Here is a 20,352-nt window from a genome sequence, read left to right as displayed (position 1 = left end):
ATGATCACTAGGAGACCCTCGAGAGATAAACACATACAGAAACTTCTGTTCTGTAAGGTCAAACAGATTTTGTAACATGATACATTATTAGGTTATTTTGGCGCCATACATTGGCAAGAGCAATATAATATACTTTCCGCTATATGGGAACATAGGCAGAGCGCCGGATCTCCCATACGAATTTGGGCTATTGTGCTAATCCTGCCGGGAGGGGAAAAGAGCTACGGAGGAATGGTTAATGTGGTTTGGTCACACATCCGCAAGAGTAACAGACTACACTTTACTCCAGATGTAATATACTGGTGAACTCCTACTTGTTAATAGTTTCCAATTACATGAGAGTATTCTCAAACTATGTGACTTGATGCAGTGACTATCTGCTATCCCCACACTCTAATATCCATCTGGGAAGATTATTTTTTATGAAATGCACTGACTTTGATCAGTCATGTAAGGGAATTATCCCTTTATCATCCGTCTACAAGCTAGTGACCATAGAGTCCATATAGCTTTCCCTCCTAATATACATTTTAACCTTTTTGTTTACTTTTATAAACGTATTATTAAAAGTTTAAGTCTATCTTGGAAACTTTTGGTTGGTGGGACTTATATACTGGGGTGGTGCAATGGCTCATTCTTTTCCTCTCCATTGGTTTATTAGTAATTTACTTGACCCTGCACACTGGTAATTTGTATCAGCAAAATATTTAATGGAAGGTGCTCCCATTGTTACCTTTGGTTTATTTGTTAAAATATAATTTTGGTGTACTGCGTGGGCCAATAGGATGTAGGAGTAGCCAAGTTTGCAAGCAATTTTGATAGCATAAATGCCACCCTAGATATTCTGCATGCCAGAAATGCCGGCACAATGATGCAGGGCCCCGAATTGTGCCTTAACCATTTGTATGAAACAAAATATTTCATTATTATTTAAAAGGGTTCACAGCAGCACATTTGTCACCCACAAGTTCTAATTTTAAAGGCATAAACACATTTTTTTTAAATCGGGTCAGCCTACTATCATACTCCCTCAAATGTTTGTTGCTCTAGGTCTATGCCTGTCCCCAGATCCGGGACTGTGTGTATGGTTTGCTCAGCACTGTTATTAGAGACATATCATGTTAATGGCTACAAAAATTGCCAGTACACACCAGTGAAAAAGTTTAATGCTACTGCCTTTCTGACTTCTTTCATTTGTCCTGAAGGCCTTTTCATTTGCAGTCACTTTGCAGAATCCCCTTGCTAATGCATTTACAAATGACTTTCTAGTGGCTGCAGCTCACATGTAAGCCCAACAGATCTGCCTTAGATAGAAAGTGTTTGGAAATGCAAAATAATATTTTCCTGTGACAGTAACCGCTGTATCCTGAGAACATTGCACAAGTTACTTTATCAGTTCCTGAATACATTCATCTAAGAAATGTGCAGTTAGCTATTTATATGATGCTAGATTGAGCAGTGTGTTGTCTATACAACACTATCTTTTTTATTCTACTCATAAGCAGGCTGGTTTATTCTGAGTTAATTGCCTGATATAGCCTCTAATTGTATATGACATGGAGGAGTTTTAAATTGGTACCTTCATATAATTATGGGCAAGTAAAGAAGTTGTGTAGAATGCTAAAATGTCTGGCTTTCTTTTTGTCTCTGTCATTGGTTCTAGCAAGACTACATTAATTGGTATTTCTCTGTTTAGAACATGACGTCGATGGAAATTCTGAAATTAATTTAGTATATTCCATGTGTTTATATTTCAGTTAGAATTTGAATAATCATTTGCCATGGATACTTTCTACAGTATTTCCCTTTTTGTTTGTCCATATAGCTATATATACATATGTAAATATATAATGGAGGATGTAGCAATATAACAATATATCTTGCTTTATTTCATTTAGAGTGAAAAATTTTGTTGTGTTTCAATGGATCTTAAACCTTCACTAATGATTTATTGAACACCCTGGCAAGGTGAACATATATCAATGCAACACAATCCATAACCAACATCCTCCATTGAAGGAATCAAGAGAATGATTGAAATCCCTGCCTCATATGCGTTACAGAGAGGTTACATGGGGCTTTGTATTGCTGGAGTCGTCAGCTGGGAATTTCGTTTTTTTTTTTTTTAATTCACTGCCATGTGACTATGCCCTCAAATTTCCATAAGTATTGATGGCAGCTTTTAGTAGCTACTAGGGACTTTTTCAGCTGATGTTGAGACTATAAGACATTTCTCCAGACTGAATATGAAATATAGTGATTCTTAAAAAAAAATTCTACAGACATTAAAAATTAACATTGTCATTGTGCCTTATATGTTATATCGGACTCTACTCATCTATGATCTACATGTATTGTATCTCTAATTTAGACACCCAATATGCAGAAATTAATTATAGGAAGATCACCTCCCATAGAGTCCACATTGAGCAAGTAATTCTAATTTTAAAACAAGTTCCTCTGTAATAATAAAACTTGATGGTAACTAAGCTGCACTTGTATTGATAGCTAAAAAAAAAAACTACTGGGTTTATTTTATGATTAAATGTCTTTTTAGGAGGCTAAAGGTATGGTGATCTAATTATAGAAAAATACTCTTTTATATCTAAAAAATCCAGGTCCCAAGCATTCCAGATGATATGTTGCCAAAACTAGAACAGAAATCTAGTAGGCATTCATGTTATTCCAAATGTTCCCGTTTTTCAGCCCCAGTGTGTGTGCCAACTAAGTACAAATGCCAAAGGAACAGTTTCCAGCAACAGAATGATGAGTATTCACTACACCTTGGAAACAGATACTCATTCTTTTAAAAACTGTTATCGATTTTATTCTTGTTTTTTGTAATAACTCACAACTAGATATATATGAGAGAGGGAGGGCGAGTAAAGCTTTTTGCAGCATTTTAATCCAGCGAATGTCCTGCTTCCTTTTATCTTTTATGATGATGGCAAGCCATCTGTTCCACTGTGCCTTTTAGCTTTGTTAGTCCCAAGAGAACAATGTCTGCTGGGATGCTTTATGCCATGCATTTAATAGACTTCCTCATGCGGCATTGGTTATCGTGATGGGCAGTGTATTTGGCTAAAATGCTGTATATTTTAAAGCTTAAATTAAAAGCTTCCAGGTGTGTGAGGACAATGAAATGTAATTTAAACTTAGCGTTTTAATCATTCGTTTTGCTTGAATTTGTCCTTGCCAGTATTTAATTCCGGTAAATCAAAAATGGTTCATTTTCTCCACCCTACCCCCTCACCATTCTAACAATTTGGAAAGCTTTATTTTGTATAAGGATATTTTTCTTCTGCTTTTATTTTCCATTTCACCTTACATCTCAAGCTTTAGAAACGCACGCGGCATGTTGTTTTATTCAGATAATAAAGTTTCAGTAATCAGTAAGATTCACACACTGATTTCATTTGCTGACTTATCTTTCAGATCCTTATGTGAAAATTCACCTAATGCAGAATGGCAAGAGACTGAAGAAAAAGAAGACAACAATCAAAAAGAATACCCTCAATCCATACTACAATGAATCATTTAGCTTTGAAGTACCATTTGAACAAATACAGGTAAATGACATTCCGTTTTAGTCAGACTTTCACACTTAGGGGCAGATTTATCAAAGGTTGTGATCCTGTCGTGATTTTTATGGTGTCGTTTTTAGTTCTAAATTACACTGTTTACATTGCAAATAATTCACTCTGCAATATAAAATTTCATTCCTGAACCAGCAAGTGTATTATTTTTTTAGTTGTAATATTGGTGTGTAGCCAGCCATCTCAGGTCATTTTGTCTGGTCATGAGATTTCAGAAAGAGCCAGCACTTTAGGATTGAACTGCTTTCTGACAGGCTGTTGTTTCTCCTACTCAATGTAACTGAATGTTTCGCAGTGGGACCTGGATTTTACTGTTGAGTGCTGTTCTTAGATTTACCAGCCAGCTGTTATCTTGTGTTAGGGAGCTGTTACCTGGTTACCTTCCCATTGTTCTGCTGATGGGCTGCTGGGGGGAGGGGTGATATCACTCCAACTTGCAGTACAGCAGTAAAGAGTGACTGAAGTTTATCACAGCACAAGTCATATGACTGGGGCAGCTGGGAAACTTACAGATTTCAAAATTAAATATGAAAACATCTGTTTGCTCTTTTGAGAAATGTATTTCAGTGCAGAATTCTGCTGGAGCAGTACTATTAACTGATGTGTTTTGGAAAAAAAAATTCTTCCTATGACAGTATCCCTTTAAACACAAAAATTTTAATTTAAAATTCAGCATCTATTAGCTGACAAGTTCATAAAGAGGTCAATGGGAGTTGCTATAAGCAATATATAAGTGGGTTTTTTTTCAATTTGAGGTTTTAAATTTTTTGGAAGACCTAAGGAAAATGATCAGAAGAGTGTGAATTTGCTGCATTCTGGGCTTTTTCACAGTTTTATTCTAATAAGTTTTTTTTACATAATGTTTCTACACAAATAAGCATAAACTTTAAGTTCCATATACAGTAGCAAGGGGCTTTCATTGTTCCTAAATAAGTTTATGCAATATTATTCATAACTAGTAGCACTATGTACATAATAAAAATGAGCAGAGACAGGATACTGTCTAGACTGTTATTTAACTACCTTTGCCTTAGAAATTTCAAGCTACCTCTTACCTACCAGTTGTAGCTTCTGTGTAGTTGGCTATGATTAAGGCATGTGCTAAAACCACGATTCCAATTTGCAGAAATCCCAGCATTTTGCCGATTCAGTCAAAAATTTAAGGGGTCATTTACAGACATAAGTGCAAAAGTACAATTTTTGACACAAATAGCCCTGGTGTTTATCCATAATGTGTTGAGTCTGTCACAATTGTGCCAAATGCATCAAAATAGACACAAATATGCTTGTGTTTTACCACAACACAGTGGCTCTGTGGGTAGAACTGAAGTGTTGGGTTCTGAGTTTAATTTCAGCTAGAGCAGTATCTGCATGGAGTTTGTATGTTTTTTCCTTCTGAAAACATCCAGGCAGATAAATTGGCTCCTGATAAAATTGGCCCTACTCGGTGTGAAGGTGATAGGGACCTTAGATAGTAAGCTCTGGTGGGGCAGGGACTGATGTGAATGACGTATAAGCTGTAATAGCACTGGGGAATATATCAGTGCTGTATGTACAGGTATACCAAGAAACAATTTAGATCTAAATTGTTGAATATGAACTGGCCAATATTATATTAGCAGCCAATGTTATATGTGGTACAGATTTAGAAATCATTTAGAAATCAGTGTATATACCTTAAAAAGACTTTTGGGTAATATATATATATATATATATATATATATATATATATATATATATATATATATATATATATATATATATATATATATATATATATATATACAGCTCCATAGAAAGCCAGCACTCTCGAATAAAAAGTTCATATGCCTGGGTGCAGTATCAAAATTGTTATCCACAGAACCCCAAAGGATCCGCACTCTCAGGTCTTATGCGTAAAAAAAGTTTTTATTGCAAAGCTTACAGCCTAACGTTTCGGCCTCCTCCGAGGCCTTTATCAAAGTGATAAAGGCCTCGGAGGAGGCCGAAACGTTAGGCTGTAAGCTTTGCAATAAAAAACTTTTTTTACGCATAAGACCTGAGAGTGCGGATCCTTTGGGGTTCTATATATATATATATATATATATATATATATATATATATATATATATATATATATATATATATATATATATATATATATATATATAAAACAAACCCAAATGGGCAGGCACTCACGTAAAATATATAATGTTGCCTGGGTGCAGTCCATTGAGTAGGTATCCTGCAGAGCAAGTGAATCTGCACTACTCAGGTCTTAAAGTGGCCATGGACGTAACAATTACGATCTTTTCTGGAAAAGATCTTTTCAGGAAAGATTGTTCATTTCAATACAGACGTGAAGAGCTGAATCGTCAGAGTAAAATTTTCTGCCTGGGCCAATAGCCAAGCCTTCTGCCGATATCGATCAGCTTGTCTCCCACCATACACGCACCGAATATCATACGAAAATTTGTTTTGTACAATAGTATGGCTGCATGTATGGCCATCGTTAGTGTGAAACATCTTCAATATTTTATTGTTGTGGAGACTGACATTTGGGCCTGCACTCAGGCCTTTCTCAAAGTGAATTTACCCAGCAGACAGTGCCAAATTAAAGGAGAATTCAACCCATAGTTTAAAAAACCCTCCCCCCTACCCTGGGTAGACCCCCTCCCTCCTCCCCCCAGCCGACATGCCCCCCTACCCCTCCGTGCAGATTCTGGCCACGGGAGTTCATGGGCGCCATCTTCTTTCTTCTGTCTTTTTCGGAAGTTTCAGCGCATGCTCAGTTGGACTAAATTTCTGGTCCCGAACCACTGCGTATGCACCAAAAGTCGTGACTTTCGGCACATGCGCAGTGGTTTCGGACCAGAAATTAACTCCCAACTGTGCATGCACCGAAAATGCCGTCAATACACAAAGATTACAGGAGAAGATGGCTGCCGTGAACCCAAGAGACCTAAATCACCTGAGGGGTGAGTAAAAAGTTAGGGGCATTTGCCCGGGTGGGTGTAGGCTGCGGGGAGGAGGGAGGGGGGTCTACCCAGGGTAGGGGGGAGGGGTTTTTATATTGCAGGTTGAATTCACCTTTAAACACACAGTGGTGGGAAGGAAACATGAGACACGGGTGATGACATCAGCACATTTTATTACCATTTATCTGATCTACAATTTTTTCCACCATATCTGTTGGGTCCCACCTCTTATCAATGGTGATAAAGTAATTAAATTGCTAAAAAGTATATTTATTAGGGGGGCGTGGCCTGACGCTGTACCTGTGCAGTCGCATGTGTTTAGAGCTCCCGAGACTAAGGGCCTCCAAAGCCGAGATAATTGCGATATAAGATGACTAAACGTGGGAAACAGAAGGCGAAATCCCCTCGACAAGAAGTACCCTCTAAGAGCGGAATACAATCCTTCTTTAACGCCAAAGAGGGCAGTGGCAGTCAGAAAGACCGTCAGCGGCGGCCATCTTGGGAAGCAGGCCTAGATGAGGAGGCGGCCCGGGAAAGCGGTAATTCTACCTCCACCTCCACGACACCGCGGCGCAACCCACAGCCAGGTGACAGAGCAGTCTCCCCAGCACACCGCACGGCAAGTACTGTTCCTCATACGCCAATTGCCGAGGGCTCTCTAGAGTGGAGCAGTGGTGACGGGGGGGAGTGGGACAAGGCCCATGAGTCGCGGGCCTTACAGTCTGAGGGCTGCGCGGCCCGACCCCCTGACTGCTCTGCAGCAGTGTATGTTAACCAGTCGCAACCCCCACTACCTGGCTCCTGCACTCTGGCTGAGTCGCTAACAGGTGCCGTTGACCAAGACACAAGGGGGCGACCCTTAATGGCGGACGATGTTATGGCGCATTCCCACCTGCCACCTACACCTGGTGTTTATTCCGCGGATATGCAGGCCATTAGGAGCCTCATTGGCAATCTCCCCACGAAAACTGATTTTACCATGCAGATGGCACAGTTGGAACAATCTTTGCGGGGTGAGATCACGACTATTAACAAGCACATCCAACATTTGGGCGCTAAAGTAACGAGGCTCGAGGATCAACATGGGGAACACTCCAAGAAGGCGGAGTCCATGCAAGCAGTGATTGACGCCCAGTCACGGCAACTGCTCCAGCTACAGCAACACCTGGATGACCAGGAAAATAGGAGCCGCCGGAACAATATCCGCATTAAGGGCCTACCAGAAGCTACAGGGCCGGAGGACTTGCGTGTCTCCATCCAGGACATTTTCAATAGCTTACTGGGTCGGCCAGACGGTACCCACCTGGAAATGGACCGTGTACATCGGGAACTACGGCCTTTCAACCCGGAGGCTAAATTTCCAAAGGATGTCATTTGCCGGGTCCATTTCTATGCGGAGAAGGAGATGATTATGCGGAAGGCGAATGATAAAGGTGAAATTGACTTTGATGGTGCTAAACTCAAGTTGTTTTCTGACCTCTCCAAATACACGCTAAGGCAAAGGAGAGCGCTTCGCCCGTTGTTGCAGGTCATGCAAGACAAGGGTATCAAATATCGGTGGGGCTTTCCATTCGCCTTAATTGCATCTGATAGAGGGCGCACGGCGGTGCTGCGATCCCCAGCGGACTTGGAGGATTTCACAAAACGGCTCAGCTTACCCAAGATCTCGGTTCCGGATTGGAATCAACTCGCTTGGGACCCGCAGAGGAGACCACCCTGAAAGTTTGGAGCTTCCGACCCTGTCTGAGTCATCGACACCTCTCTACAGCTTTACCCAGGACTGTAATGTTGGCCGGGACTCCTGTTTGCCTATCCAGTGCTTTGGCCGATTCCCTCGATGAGATACCTGTGTGACTGTACTTGTAATCGATGGCAGCTCTTCCACCGTGGTCTGGGAGACGTGAGATATTAATGCCTATGCCTTTTTCTCTATCTTGTTTATTTTTGTCTTTCCTCCCTCCACTTCTTTCCTCTTGTTTTACTATCTGCAACTTCGTCTGCATATTCCAATGTTCTGTATTACAGATATGTGAGAGGGTCATGCTACTACTGCTGTTACTAGGTTTGTGCCTACTATATGTGCCTTTTAGGGTTGCTGCAAGTGGCCTGAATGTGGGTCTGCACGAGAGGCCTTAGATTGCCACTACTTCTCTATATCCTTAATCATCCTGAGTGGCAGTGCGTGTGCAGGCACACATCAGGCTCACGAGTATTTGTGACTTTCAGATGCATACGTACCTGTTAGCCTTCTCTGTAGTGATCCCCCACGGTGCTATGACTGTTTCCTACTTTTCTAGTTCAAAACTTAAAATTTAGGAAAAAAAAAAAAAAAAAATTATCATTATTCCAGGTTGTTCTTGGCGGCTTTGGAGGCCCCCTTTTCCTCTTTTACACCCCTCTCTAGTGTGCTCTCCAGTACGACATGGTACTGGCGCCCGACTTTGCTCCCCACACTAGGGAAACCATGGGTATGAGACCCGTGATCACAGTTGTGTACTTAGTTTTTTGTTTACTGTTTGTATGTGAAATCCCGATTCCCTTGACACAGTTCCAATTGCCTCATCCCCCGAGCCCGAGGAGTTCATGCCCTGCAGTTTGGTTTTTGGTAATTTTGGATAATGGCTAATATTAGAGTCTCCACTCTAAATTGCAGAGGCATGAACACCCCAGAGAAAAGGTCACAATTACTGTATGAAATGCATAAGTCTAGAACAGATATCCTACTTTTGCAGGAAACGCATTTTAAGGAAGGACATAGGCCTGTGTTCACCAACAAATACTATACTACCTGGTTTTTTAATGACAATCCAGAGGCTAGGACTAAGGGAACAGCGATAGCCATACACCGCAACTGCACCCATCACTTGATTGATACCAAGAAAGATGACTTGGGGCGTATACTTGCAGTAAAAATTGAGATACAGAAATCTATTATGACCATAGTCAATTGCTACGCTCCGAATGTTCAACAGCCCCAATTCTTAGAGAAGTCGTTTCAATTTTTGTCCAATTTGATGGAGGGAGTTGTGGTTGTGGGGGGAGATCTGAACATGGCGCTGGAGCCCCTATTAGATGTATCCACTGGGAAATCGAGTATCCCCTATCGCCAATTGAAAAAAGCTAAAACAATGCTTCATTCCCATCAGTTAGTGGATAGTTGGAGGTTTCAACACCCGACCGTTAAGGATTATACCCATTATTCTATTCCACATAACCAATATAGTCGGATTGACTACCTTTTCATCTCCCATCATGTCCTGGATTGGGTTAGAAACACAGAAATCGGGGCTCAGACTTGTTCAGATCACCACCCGGTCCATTTAGATCTGAGTGTTCCTGACCTTCCCATACGTGCTTGGTCTTGGCGACTTAATGAATCTTTACTGGATGATGCCCCTTGTCTTGCTGAATTAAGAGATGTAATTTCTAATTTCGAATCTGATCATAAAGAAGACCCTACCCCGTGTCTAACTAAATGGGAAACTCTGAAGTGTATGTTGCGGGGTTCGTTGATTAAACACGGAGCGAGACTTAAGAAACAAAGGGCTAAAGTTATGCAGGAGTTAATTCTTAAAATTCAATCCTTGGAACGATCCCACAAACAATCTCTGTCCCAACAGGTATTTGGTGAGTTGACTAAGGCTCGTCAGGAATTGTTAGCTCTCACTCAACAACGCTATAAGAAATTTATTGAACGGTGTAAGGGTCGGTTCTATGAGATTGGCAGTAAATGTGGGAGTTTACTGGCTAGACAGTTAAAGAGGAAACATTTGGCCACCTACATTCCCCACATTAACACTCCAAATGGCTCGACCACTCACCTCTCCTCGGAGGTGGCTGAGACCTTTAAGCAGTACTATCAGGCACTATACAATATCAATAATCCCGCTGCATCAAACATCTCCCCACAAATGTTGGATTATATCCAAAACTCATCTCGCATAACGACTCACGACCCGTCCCTGCAGGAAGCGTTAGCTCAGCCTTTTACAGCAGAGGAACTTAAGGCAGCCATTACCACAACTCCGAGCGGAAAGAGCCCGGGTCCTGATGGTTTCTCAGTGGGAATATACAAGTCCCTGGGAGGGAATTTGGCTCCGGCAATGCTAGCGGCTTATAACTCTATCTCAGATCTCTCGCCTCCCTCCCCGGCATTCTTGGAGGCTACCATCACTTTAATTTTAAAACCGGGCAAAGACCCGAAGAATTGTACCAGCTATTGTCAGGCTCTTTGGAGACAATATAGGAAGAGCAGTTAGAACTGCTGTTTAGTGTACAGCTCACTGAACCCGTAGGGATGATTCAAGTGCAAGTTGAAGCGAAGAACAATTTTTTCAAATAATCAAAGGCTTGTTGAACACCCGAAGACCAAGAAAATTTAATCTTGTTGCTTGTGAGATCCGTGAGGGGTTTGATAATAGCAGAAAAAAATTTTAATGAATCTCCTATAAAAGTTGGCGAACCCCACAAAACGTTGCACTCCTTTTCGATCCACAGGAGAAGGCCAATTGATAACCGCTTCCACTTTTTTGATGTCCATCTTAAAACCTTGATCGGAAACTACGAAACCCAGAAATTCAATACTAGCCTTCTCAAAGTCACATTTGGAAGCTTTGGCATATAATTGATGATGTCTGAGCCTTAAAAGAACTTCTCTCACATGACTTCGATGTTCCTCTAATGAATTGGAAAAAATCTAAATATCATCCAGATAGACGATGACAAATTGGTCCAGAAGATCATGAAAAATATCATTAACAAAATGTTGAAACGTAGCCGGGGCGTTGCACAAACCAAAAGGCATTACAGTATACTCAAAATGTCCATAACGAGAACGAAATGCAGTCTTCCACTCATCTCCTTCTCGAATACGAATTAAATTGTAAGCCCCCCGGAGATCAAATTTTGAAAAAATTTTGGCATGACGAAGTCTTTGAAAAAGATCAGGAATAAGAGGCAACGGATAGCGATTCTTAACTGTAACCTTGTTAAGCTCTCGAAAATCAATGCAGGGTCTTAAGGAGTGGTCCTTCTTTTCAACGAAAAAGATACCTGCTCCAGCCGGAGACGTAGAATGACGAATAAAACCTTTAGCGAGATTTTCGTCAATATAATCCTTCAAAGTAGCCAGTTCAGGTTCAGATAAAGGGTAAATCCTTCCGAAAGGAATAGCTGCCCCAGGGAGGAGGTCAATAGGACAATCATAACTCCTATGAGGAGGAAGAGTATCTGCTGCTTTCTTACTGAATACGTCTGAAAAATCATGATAAACTTGAGGAACGAACTGAAGAATCTCGTCATCCGAAGTATTCAAAGCCAAGACTGGTGCGGACGAAAGACAATTTTTTCGACAATAATTAGAATTAAAAAGGATTGTCCCAGACTGCCAATCAACACTAGGGTTATGACTCCTTAACCACGGAATTCCAAGAATAACAGGAAAAAGCAGATTTTCCATGACATCAAACTTTAATAACTCATAATGCCCCTGAACAGAAAAAGTCAAAATATGTGGGGTTTCCAAGGATACAGGTCCAGAAGAAATGAAATTGCCATCCGCCATCTTAACTGGAATGGGCTGAATCTTTGGGACCAAAGGAAGTAGATGAAGACTTGCGAATGCCTGGTTGATGAAGCACCCACAAGCTCCTGAGTCCACAACTGCATCTACTTCAATTCTTCTTTTGTTCCACTGAAACGACAGATGAAGAAGAATATAAGACTGAAGAGGTGGAATACATGGTAAAATAGGAGAATGAAGAAGACGATTTTTACCATTGGGTCGTGTGGGACAATCTTTAAGTAAATGTCCAGCAAGGCCACAGTAAAGACACAAATTCAACCGTCTACGACGAAGTCTTTCCTCCACAGAAAGTGTCTTTCGAACCACCCCAATCTGCATAGGTTCGGGATCAGAGGAAGAAATAGGATAAACTGGAGGAGGAGCTGTAGGCAGCACCCATTCCGGAATTGAGGGACCAACACCTCTTTCTTGGCGTCTTTCTCTAATTCTTTGATCAATCTGGACGGCCAGTGAAATTACTTCCTCCAATGAAGACGGTAACCCGACTCTTGCCAATTCGTCCCTTAAAGTTTCCGATAACCCCAGACGAAATTGATGTCGAAGAGCCCTATCGTTCCACAGAGTATCTGGGGCCCAGCACCGGAATTCTGCCACATATTCTTCAACAGGACGGCGAAGCTGACGCAGATTTCGTATAGCCGCTTCTGCTGTTTCCACCTTATGAGGATCCTCATAAATCTTTGCCAAAGCCTGGATAAATGAGTCGGTAGTTGCTAACAAGGGGCTGTTTTGCTCCAATAAGCGATGAGCCCAGGCCTGGGGTTGCCCTTGAAGCAACGAAATCATAACTCCAACCCGGATCTGATCAGTAGCATGAGACTGAGGCTTTAAGGTAAACAGGAGCCGACAACTATTAACAAAGGTTCTGAAAGTCTTTCGGTCTCCAGAAAATTTGTCGGGCATAGCAACCTTGGGTTCCTGATGAGAGGAAGAAGCTGCCCCTCCTGACGCAGTAGCTGATAATCCGGAAGCGGAGGCGTCTGGCGGTACTGTGGACATCTGCAAACTCTGTAATTGTTCTTGCACATGAATATAGTCACCCCGAAGTTCTCTCACTACTTGAGTAAGGGACAAAATCTGTTGAGAAAGATCGACCAGCGTAGGCAACTCTTCCGAAGGCTCCATTCTGGCTTGGTTATTCTGTCAGGCTCTTTGGAGACAATATAGGAAGAGCAGTTAGAACTGCTGTTTAGTGTACAGCTCACTGAACCCGTAGGGATGATTCAAGTGCAAGTTGAAGCGAAGTCGTAGTCGTAGAACAGGCAGATGGTCGATAGGCAGGCAGCAGACAAGACGTAGTGAGGGACAGGCCGAGGTCAAAAGGCAGGCAGAAGATTATCGAAATGGTAAACAGGCAGAAGTCAGTAGGCAAGCAGAAGACAAGCGAAATCCAAAGTCAGGCCGAGGTCGGTAACGAGAGAAGCAAATCCAAAAGGCAAGCAGGAACAAACAGGAACGAGTCCAAGCAAGGAAATAACCAAGCACCGTTTGCTTTTGCTGAAGACTATTTAAAGGGTCAGATTTGGCGCCAAACGTGACGCCGCAGCGTGATTGACGCAGAGCGTCAATTAGCGCGCTCGCGTCCGTCGCGACGCGCGCGCGTCCGTCGCGACGCGCGCCCGCGCAAAGACGCGAACGTGGGTGTCAGACGCCGAAGATGCCCAGAAGCCTGCGCACCCCTGCGCCTGCGCCCCACATCGGACAGAGCACTAGACAATTTTGGCACAAGTACCTTACAGCTATAGACCCATTTCGTTGTTGAACGTAGATACCAAATTGTACGCAAAACTGTTGGGTAACAGAATTAAGCCGTTGTTGAATGATTTGATACACCCAGATCAGGTGGGTTTTGTGCCCGGGAGGGAAGCGAGAGATAATACCTTGAAGGTCTTCTCTCTTATACAGACTGTTCAAACGGGGAAAACCCCGGTGCTCTTATTGTCCCTAGATGCGGAGAAGGCCTTCGATAGGGTGAGTTGGGCCTTCCTTAAAGCTGCAATGCTGCAGGTGGGATGGGGTGAGCGGTTTATATCTAAGGTAATGGCCCTTTATACTGTTCCCACTGCTAGGATTAGAATTAACGGGATCCTGTCTGAACCGTTTAGTTTAGCGAATGGGACACGTCAGGGGTGTCCCTTATCTCCATTGTTATACATTTTGGCGATGGAACACCTCTTGCAAGCGATTAGATCGAATCAGCTGATATTGGGGCCCACAATTGCGGGCCAGGAGGTCAAGACTGCCGCATTCGCAGATGACCTCTTAATATTTCTTAAATCTCCATTCCTATCCACTCCGCCCTTACTTGTGGAATTGGTTAATTTTGGGAAGTTCAGTAACTTTAAAGTAAATGTCACAAAATCTGAAGCTTTAGATATTTCGTTGACCCCAGGAGAAGCCAGGCGAATACAGGAGAATTTTCCGTTTTCCTGGCAGTCTCATTCGCTTAAATACCTAGGCATTCAAATCCCCAGAGATCTGAGCCAGACGGCAACATTGAATTACAATACATTATTAGCTCAACTGAAACAAGATATCAGTTCTTGGGGTTTGTTGCACCTGTCATGGTTTGGAAGGATCAACGCAATAAAAATGGTTATTTTGCCAAAATACTTATATTACTTCCAGACCATACCTCATCCACCGCCCCCAGGGATGATCCAGAAGGTCAATACTATTTTGATACGATTTGTTTGGGACAACAAATCGCCGAGATCGAAACGGTCTATTCTATTTACCCACAAACGGAAAGGAGGCTTAGGGCTTCCAGATTTACTTACTTATTGCCAGGCGGCCAATTGCCAGCGTATTGTAGACTGCTTTCATCACACTGCTTGCAAACTATGGGTAAAGCTTGAGCAAAACCAGATGAAGCAGCCCATAACAGCGCTTCCTTGGCTGAAAGTATCTGACAGACTTAATAGACAACTTCTCCCCCTAGTTACGCAACTTACACTCTCTATGTGGGATAAATTATCCAGATCAATCGCCATCTCAAGTAATCCGGGACCCATGACCCCGCTGATTGGTAATCCTAGTTTCCCTCCAGGTACTTTGAGTAAGGGGTTTTTACATAAACGTGGGCGTGACACTTTGGCATTTACCTCAGTCAGAAGTTCTAATGGCATAGCCCCCCTTCACACTATTGTCGCTGAGCCAGGGAACACTTTCTCCCTTCAATTTATGCATCACCAGTTAGTACATTGGTTCCAAACACACTCTGAAAAGGTTAAGTTATTGACGGATACAACGCCATTTGATGAGCTATGTCTGGCTAAAGCCCCACCACAACATACCATTTCGCAGATTTACAATATCATTCGCAATCTGAAACAGTTACAGTTACCTAGTTACACTACGAAATGGGCAGCTGATATCAAACGCAACATTACCGAGAAAGAGTGGGATGTAAGCTTTAAGCTAACACATACGATGGCAACAGCCTGTAAAGCGCAAGAGACGAATTATAAAATTTTGTCCCGATGGTATCGGTGCCCGGTGGTCCTTCATAAGATGTTCCCAAACTCCTCTAACAAATGCTGGAGGTGTAATTTACACAAGGGTGATATGTTGCATATGTGGTGGGAGTGTCCTATGATTCGTACCTACTGGGTCGCTATAATAAAATGTATATCTAAAGTGACGGCTATGGACCTCCCCATTGACCCGGGGATGGCACTTTTATCGATACCTCCTCCACAAACCGTTATTGTGCGGAAGGCATTGGTTGCTTTCGCCCTAACAGCGGCAAGATCAGTTATTCCCAGATATTGGAAACAAAGTGTTGCCCCGCCAGTAGGGGACTGGATAAAGGAACTTAATTCTATCATGCGCAATGAAGAATTGCTCTCTTATTCCAACAAAACACAGGACAACTTTGTCCGCACATGGTCGACATGGGTCGTCTTTAGAGAATCACCTGATTATACTAATATGCTGGTCAATTGATTGCGTACTCTGTTTCTCTGTTCCTCTACCTGTATGTCCAAGACAGCTCAGGGTGACCTTGAGACAACTCATAGGATGTTACATACTCGGGTTTAGTATCTCCCCTCGTTTGTTGAGAGGGGAATTGATGGTTTTGCATTGGAACTGTGTCCCCCCCCTCCCCTTGTTATTGATGTATAGCGTGCATACATGACTCCACTTTGAGGTTTATGGTTAAAACTCTCTGTACTCATTGCTATGGAAATTGTATATGTGACTAAGACTACACTCCGGTTACTACCTTGCAACGTGTGATAGTCCATGAATGCTACTCTTAGGATATGTATGCATGTAACTCTTCTATATCAGTCTTGCTGTTTATTGTGTGTATTTTGTCTTCTAAAAACGGAAAATAAAGAATATATAAAAAAAAAAAAGTATATTTATTAAAATAAACATTATTTTATAGTTTAACACCTGATATATACCAGAATATTATCATAGCTAATAGGACCTGGGTCAGTTAATAAGTTATGGTAAAGAACTAATCACATTTTTTATAGTAATGATGTTTGCTGATGTCATCACCTGTGTCTCCTGTTTCCTCCCACCACTGTATGTTTAACTTGGCACTGTTTGCTGGTTTTATTCACTTTAAGAAAGGCTTGAATGCAGGGCAAAACTTCAGTCTCCACAACAATAAAATATTGAAGATGTTTCACACTAAGAAAGAGAGTGGTGCTGATTCACTTACTCTGAAAAAAAAACTCCTGAGTAATAGTGAGAAGTGCCATGAAAAAGGTTATATGGATAAGAGTAAATGAGATTGTACTACTCTTTCGCACATAAGATTTGACAGCTAATTTGCCTTATCATAAGCTGTCTGCAAGCGAAAAGGAATGTGACGTGAATTTTGAGACTCTGTAGATATGATGACTGTATGGTGCATTCAACATCAATTAGGGAATTATTTTTCAAGACTTTTATGCTGTTTTTCTTACTTATAGTTGGCTCACGCTAAAGACTTTGCTCAACACATAACTAATATATTTGATCCTTTATAAAAAGAGGAGGAGGCAAGGGCTTTAATACAACTGTTCTGGGGTCTTGTTAGCATGTAGAAAAACCAATGCATAGACACCAACCTAATTTTGTCATAGAAGCCCAAGCGCACCAAGTATTCATTTATTTTCAGATTGAAGGGGGTACAGATTTTAGGTTTGATTCTTCTAGCTGCAACTTGCTGATTGGTTGCTATGGGTTACTGCTCATGAGCAAATTTGCCCACTGAGTTGTGTCAGACATGGGAAGCAGATGTATTTTCTAGTTCTCCCAGTGTAGATGACCTGTAGGGCCCAGGAAATATAATACAGGGGGCGGGGCCATCATTACTTGGTTCATGTCCGGAGTCCTGGCAAATTAACAGTGTTTGGTTATTAAAGGGATACTGTCATGGGGAAAAAAAATTTTTTTCAAAATGAATCAGTTAATAGTGCTGCTCCAGCAGAATTCTGCACTGAAATCTATTTCTCAAAAGAGCAAACAGATTTTTATATTTAATTTTGAAATCTGACATGGGGCTAGACATATTGTCAGTTTCCCAGCTGCCCAAAGTCATGTGACTTGTGCTCTGATAAACTTCAATCACTCTTTACTGCTGTACTGCAAGTTAGAGTGATATCACTCCCTCCCTTTTTCCCCAGCAGCCAAACAAGAGAACAAAGGGAAGGTAACCAGATAGCAGCTCCCTAACACAAGATAACAGCTGCCTGGTAGATCTAAGAACAACACTCAATAGTAAAAACCCATGTCCCACTGAAACACATTCAGTTACATTGAGAAGGAAAAACAGCAGCCTGCCATAAAGCATTTCTCTCCTAAAGTGCAGGCACACGTCACATGACTGGGGGCAACTGGGAAATTGACAAAATGTCTAGCCCAATGTCAGATTTCAAAATTAAATATAAAAAAATCTGTTTGCTCTTTTGAGAAATGGATTTCAGTGCAGACTTCTGCTGGAGTAGCACTATAAACTGATGCATTTTGAAAAAAACATGTTTTCCGATGACAGGATCCCTTTAAGAAGCATGAGCTAGTCATGACTAGGTGGGTGTATGGTGTGTGGACCCAATGTTTTACTTTTAAGCAACCTTGTGCCTAATTCTTCTAATTCTAAAAGGGAAATAGTTTACTTATTTTGGTCATAAATAATCACTTTCTGTGCAATAATATATTGTATTTTTTTTTCATCTTTTTTAGAAAGTCCAAGTTGTCGTTACTGTTTTGGACTATGACAAGATTGGAAAAAATGATGCTATTGGTAAAGTGTTTGTGGGCTACAATAGCACAGGTGCAGAGCTCCGACACTGGTCAGATATGCTGGCCAATCCAAGGCGACCAATTGCACAGTGGCATACCTTACAACTGGAAGAGGAAGTGGACGCAATGCTTGCAGTCAAGAAGTGAAGAACGAAACAGTCCTTTCTGCAGTTGCCCACATAGTGCTCTTTAGCCAGTATATGTAAATACCTCAGTAGTATGGGTCGTCTCATGTCTTACCATGCATTCCTTTTCCAGATCAGACATATCTAGCCATTTTTATTTGCACAAATTGAAATGTCCTTACTTCCCTCAAGAACGACATATGTGTTTCACAAAAGCCCTCTTAATCTTCTTTTAAGCAATATTATGTGTAGATAGAGCATGACTCAATTTATTATCACACTCTTGTATATACCAGTATGCCAACATTTATTTATAGTCTGTGTATTTGTATGTTGTAAACGTTTCTTAATATGTGTATACTTAGATGTTTTTAATAAGATGTTCTATTTTAAATTATGTAAATTGACTAAATAGAAAAGAGTTAATAATATATTACAGGTTATCTATTGTATCGTCCGCATTCCAGAAGAAATTCCAACTTGTAAGGCACTAGTAAAGTTGCACTGACATCTTAAAGGACAACTTAAATCTGAGCTCCACCAGGTACATTCGATTTGTAGAGACGCATACATTCCTCATTATGAGTAAATTGGTTCCCATTTGTAGAGTTCTGTCAGAAGCAACCAATCAGATGAGAGCAGCTCTATCCGTAGCGGGCCCTCAGTTCAACATAGTCACTAGTTGCCAAGTATATGGCATATGTATATAAGTGTTATCTTAAATGCTCAAATATGTATTTTTAGAGTTGACAAAGAGAGGGGTAGTAAAGGGGAATAAACCTTTAATAATATACATAAAACATAGAATGGGAGACAGGGGTTTCCAGCTTTTCTCTCTATGTCGCATGTAAGAAAACCGTCACCTTTCATTACACAGTCATCTCTGTAAATTTTAGCTTTCAGTATAATGTCTGTCTTGTGATTTGTCTGTGTAATTCCACATGTTTTATGTATGTGGGTATGTTGTACTTTGGGGTACAAAATACAAACTGTGCGGCATACTGAGCTAGCAAGACATTGTGCAATTCTCACACACATACCATTTTCATAGTTGACAAACAGTATTGTGACCCAATATATAAAGACTAAACTGACTTAGCCATAATTCTGAATGCACTTCAAGTAAAGCCAAAACAGCTAGTGAACTTTTTTTATATACTATTTGTATAAAGAGTTTTAATTTGTCCTTTAAAAATGGTATAAACAAAGAACAAGTGCTAGCATACTGGAGCACCCTCTTGTGTATACTAGATGCTTATTTCAGGAGGAGTTTTTAAATGTTTTCAATGCTATTATGTAGTAAATGGCACTATTATAAAGCTATTTGTCATTCCATAAGGCTCTTCATCCATTGGGCGCCAGAGTGAGATCCAGCCAAGTGAACCCCCATAGGAACTGGATACCATCATGGCATCCAATGGATTTAAGAACTGCTCTGTGTATCACTGTGACTGCCGTGTGTGTTTAGATAAAACGTAGTTCTCTCAGTGAATAGCAATCAATTCTTTAGTGATATTGTACTGATATACTGCCATCTCTTTCTACTGCACTGCTGAAGGAGAGCATAGCACAAATAGGTTACTATGGACCAATTTGAATCTGGGAGCTATGCTGGAACTTGGATTAAAAAAAAATAGGTAGATCACACTGTGCAATGTAGTCCAAGAATTCCCTCTACAATGATAATCCAGTTATAGGGTAATACAAATCATGTATAGCCCAGAAGATCCATATCATGTGTTGGATAGACCTGTCACAGCACCTGAAAGGAATGTTTATCTGTGTATGTAATTATTATTTTAATGACACCGAGAAACAAACAAGGGCATTATAACCCCAAGTTA

At 41.2% G+C, this 20,352-nt stretch overlaps 1 protein-coding gene across 4 annotated transcripts in view; it reads left to right on the top strand.

Annotated features, from left to right (window-relative positions):
* Positions 1 to 20,131, top strand: part of LOC108713136 (synaptotagmin-1) — a 305,972-nt gene extending 285,841 nt beyond the window's left edge. For all 4 annotated transcript variants that reach the window (XM_041588587.1, XM_018255925.2, XM_018255926.2 and 1 more), the window contains 2 exons: positions 3,436 to 3,569; positions 18,324 to 20,131. In XM_041588587.1, coding sequence (XP_041444521.1) covers positions 3,436 to 3,569; positions 18,324 to 18,530 — 341 coding nt within the window. In that variant the 3' untranslated portion in view covers positions 18,531 to 20,131. The remainder of the gene's footprint in view (positions 1 to 3,435; positions 3,570 to 18,323) is intronic.
* Positions 20,132 to 20,352: the final 221 nt, after the last annotated feature.

The sequence above is a fragment of the Xenopus laevis genome, chromosome 3S, assembly GCF_017654675.1.
Source record: "Xenopus laevis strain J_2021 chromosome 3S, Xenopus_laevis_v10.1, whole genome shotgun sequence".
NCBI classification, from domain to species: Eukaryota; Metazoa; Chordata; class Amphibia; order Anura; family Pipidae; genus Xenopus; species Xenopus laevis.
This window is presented reverse-complemented; position numbering and strand designations above follow the sequence as displayed.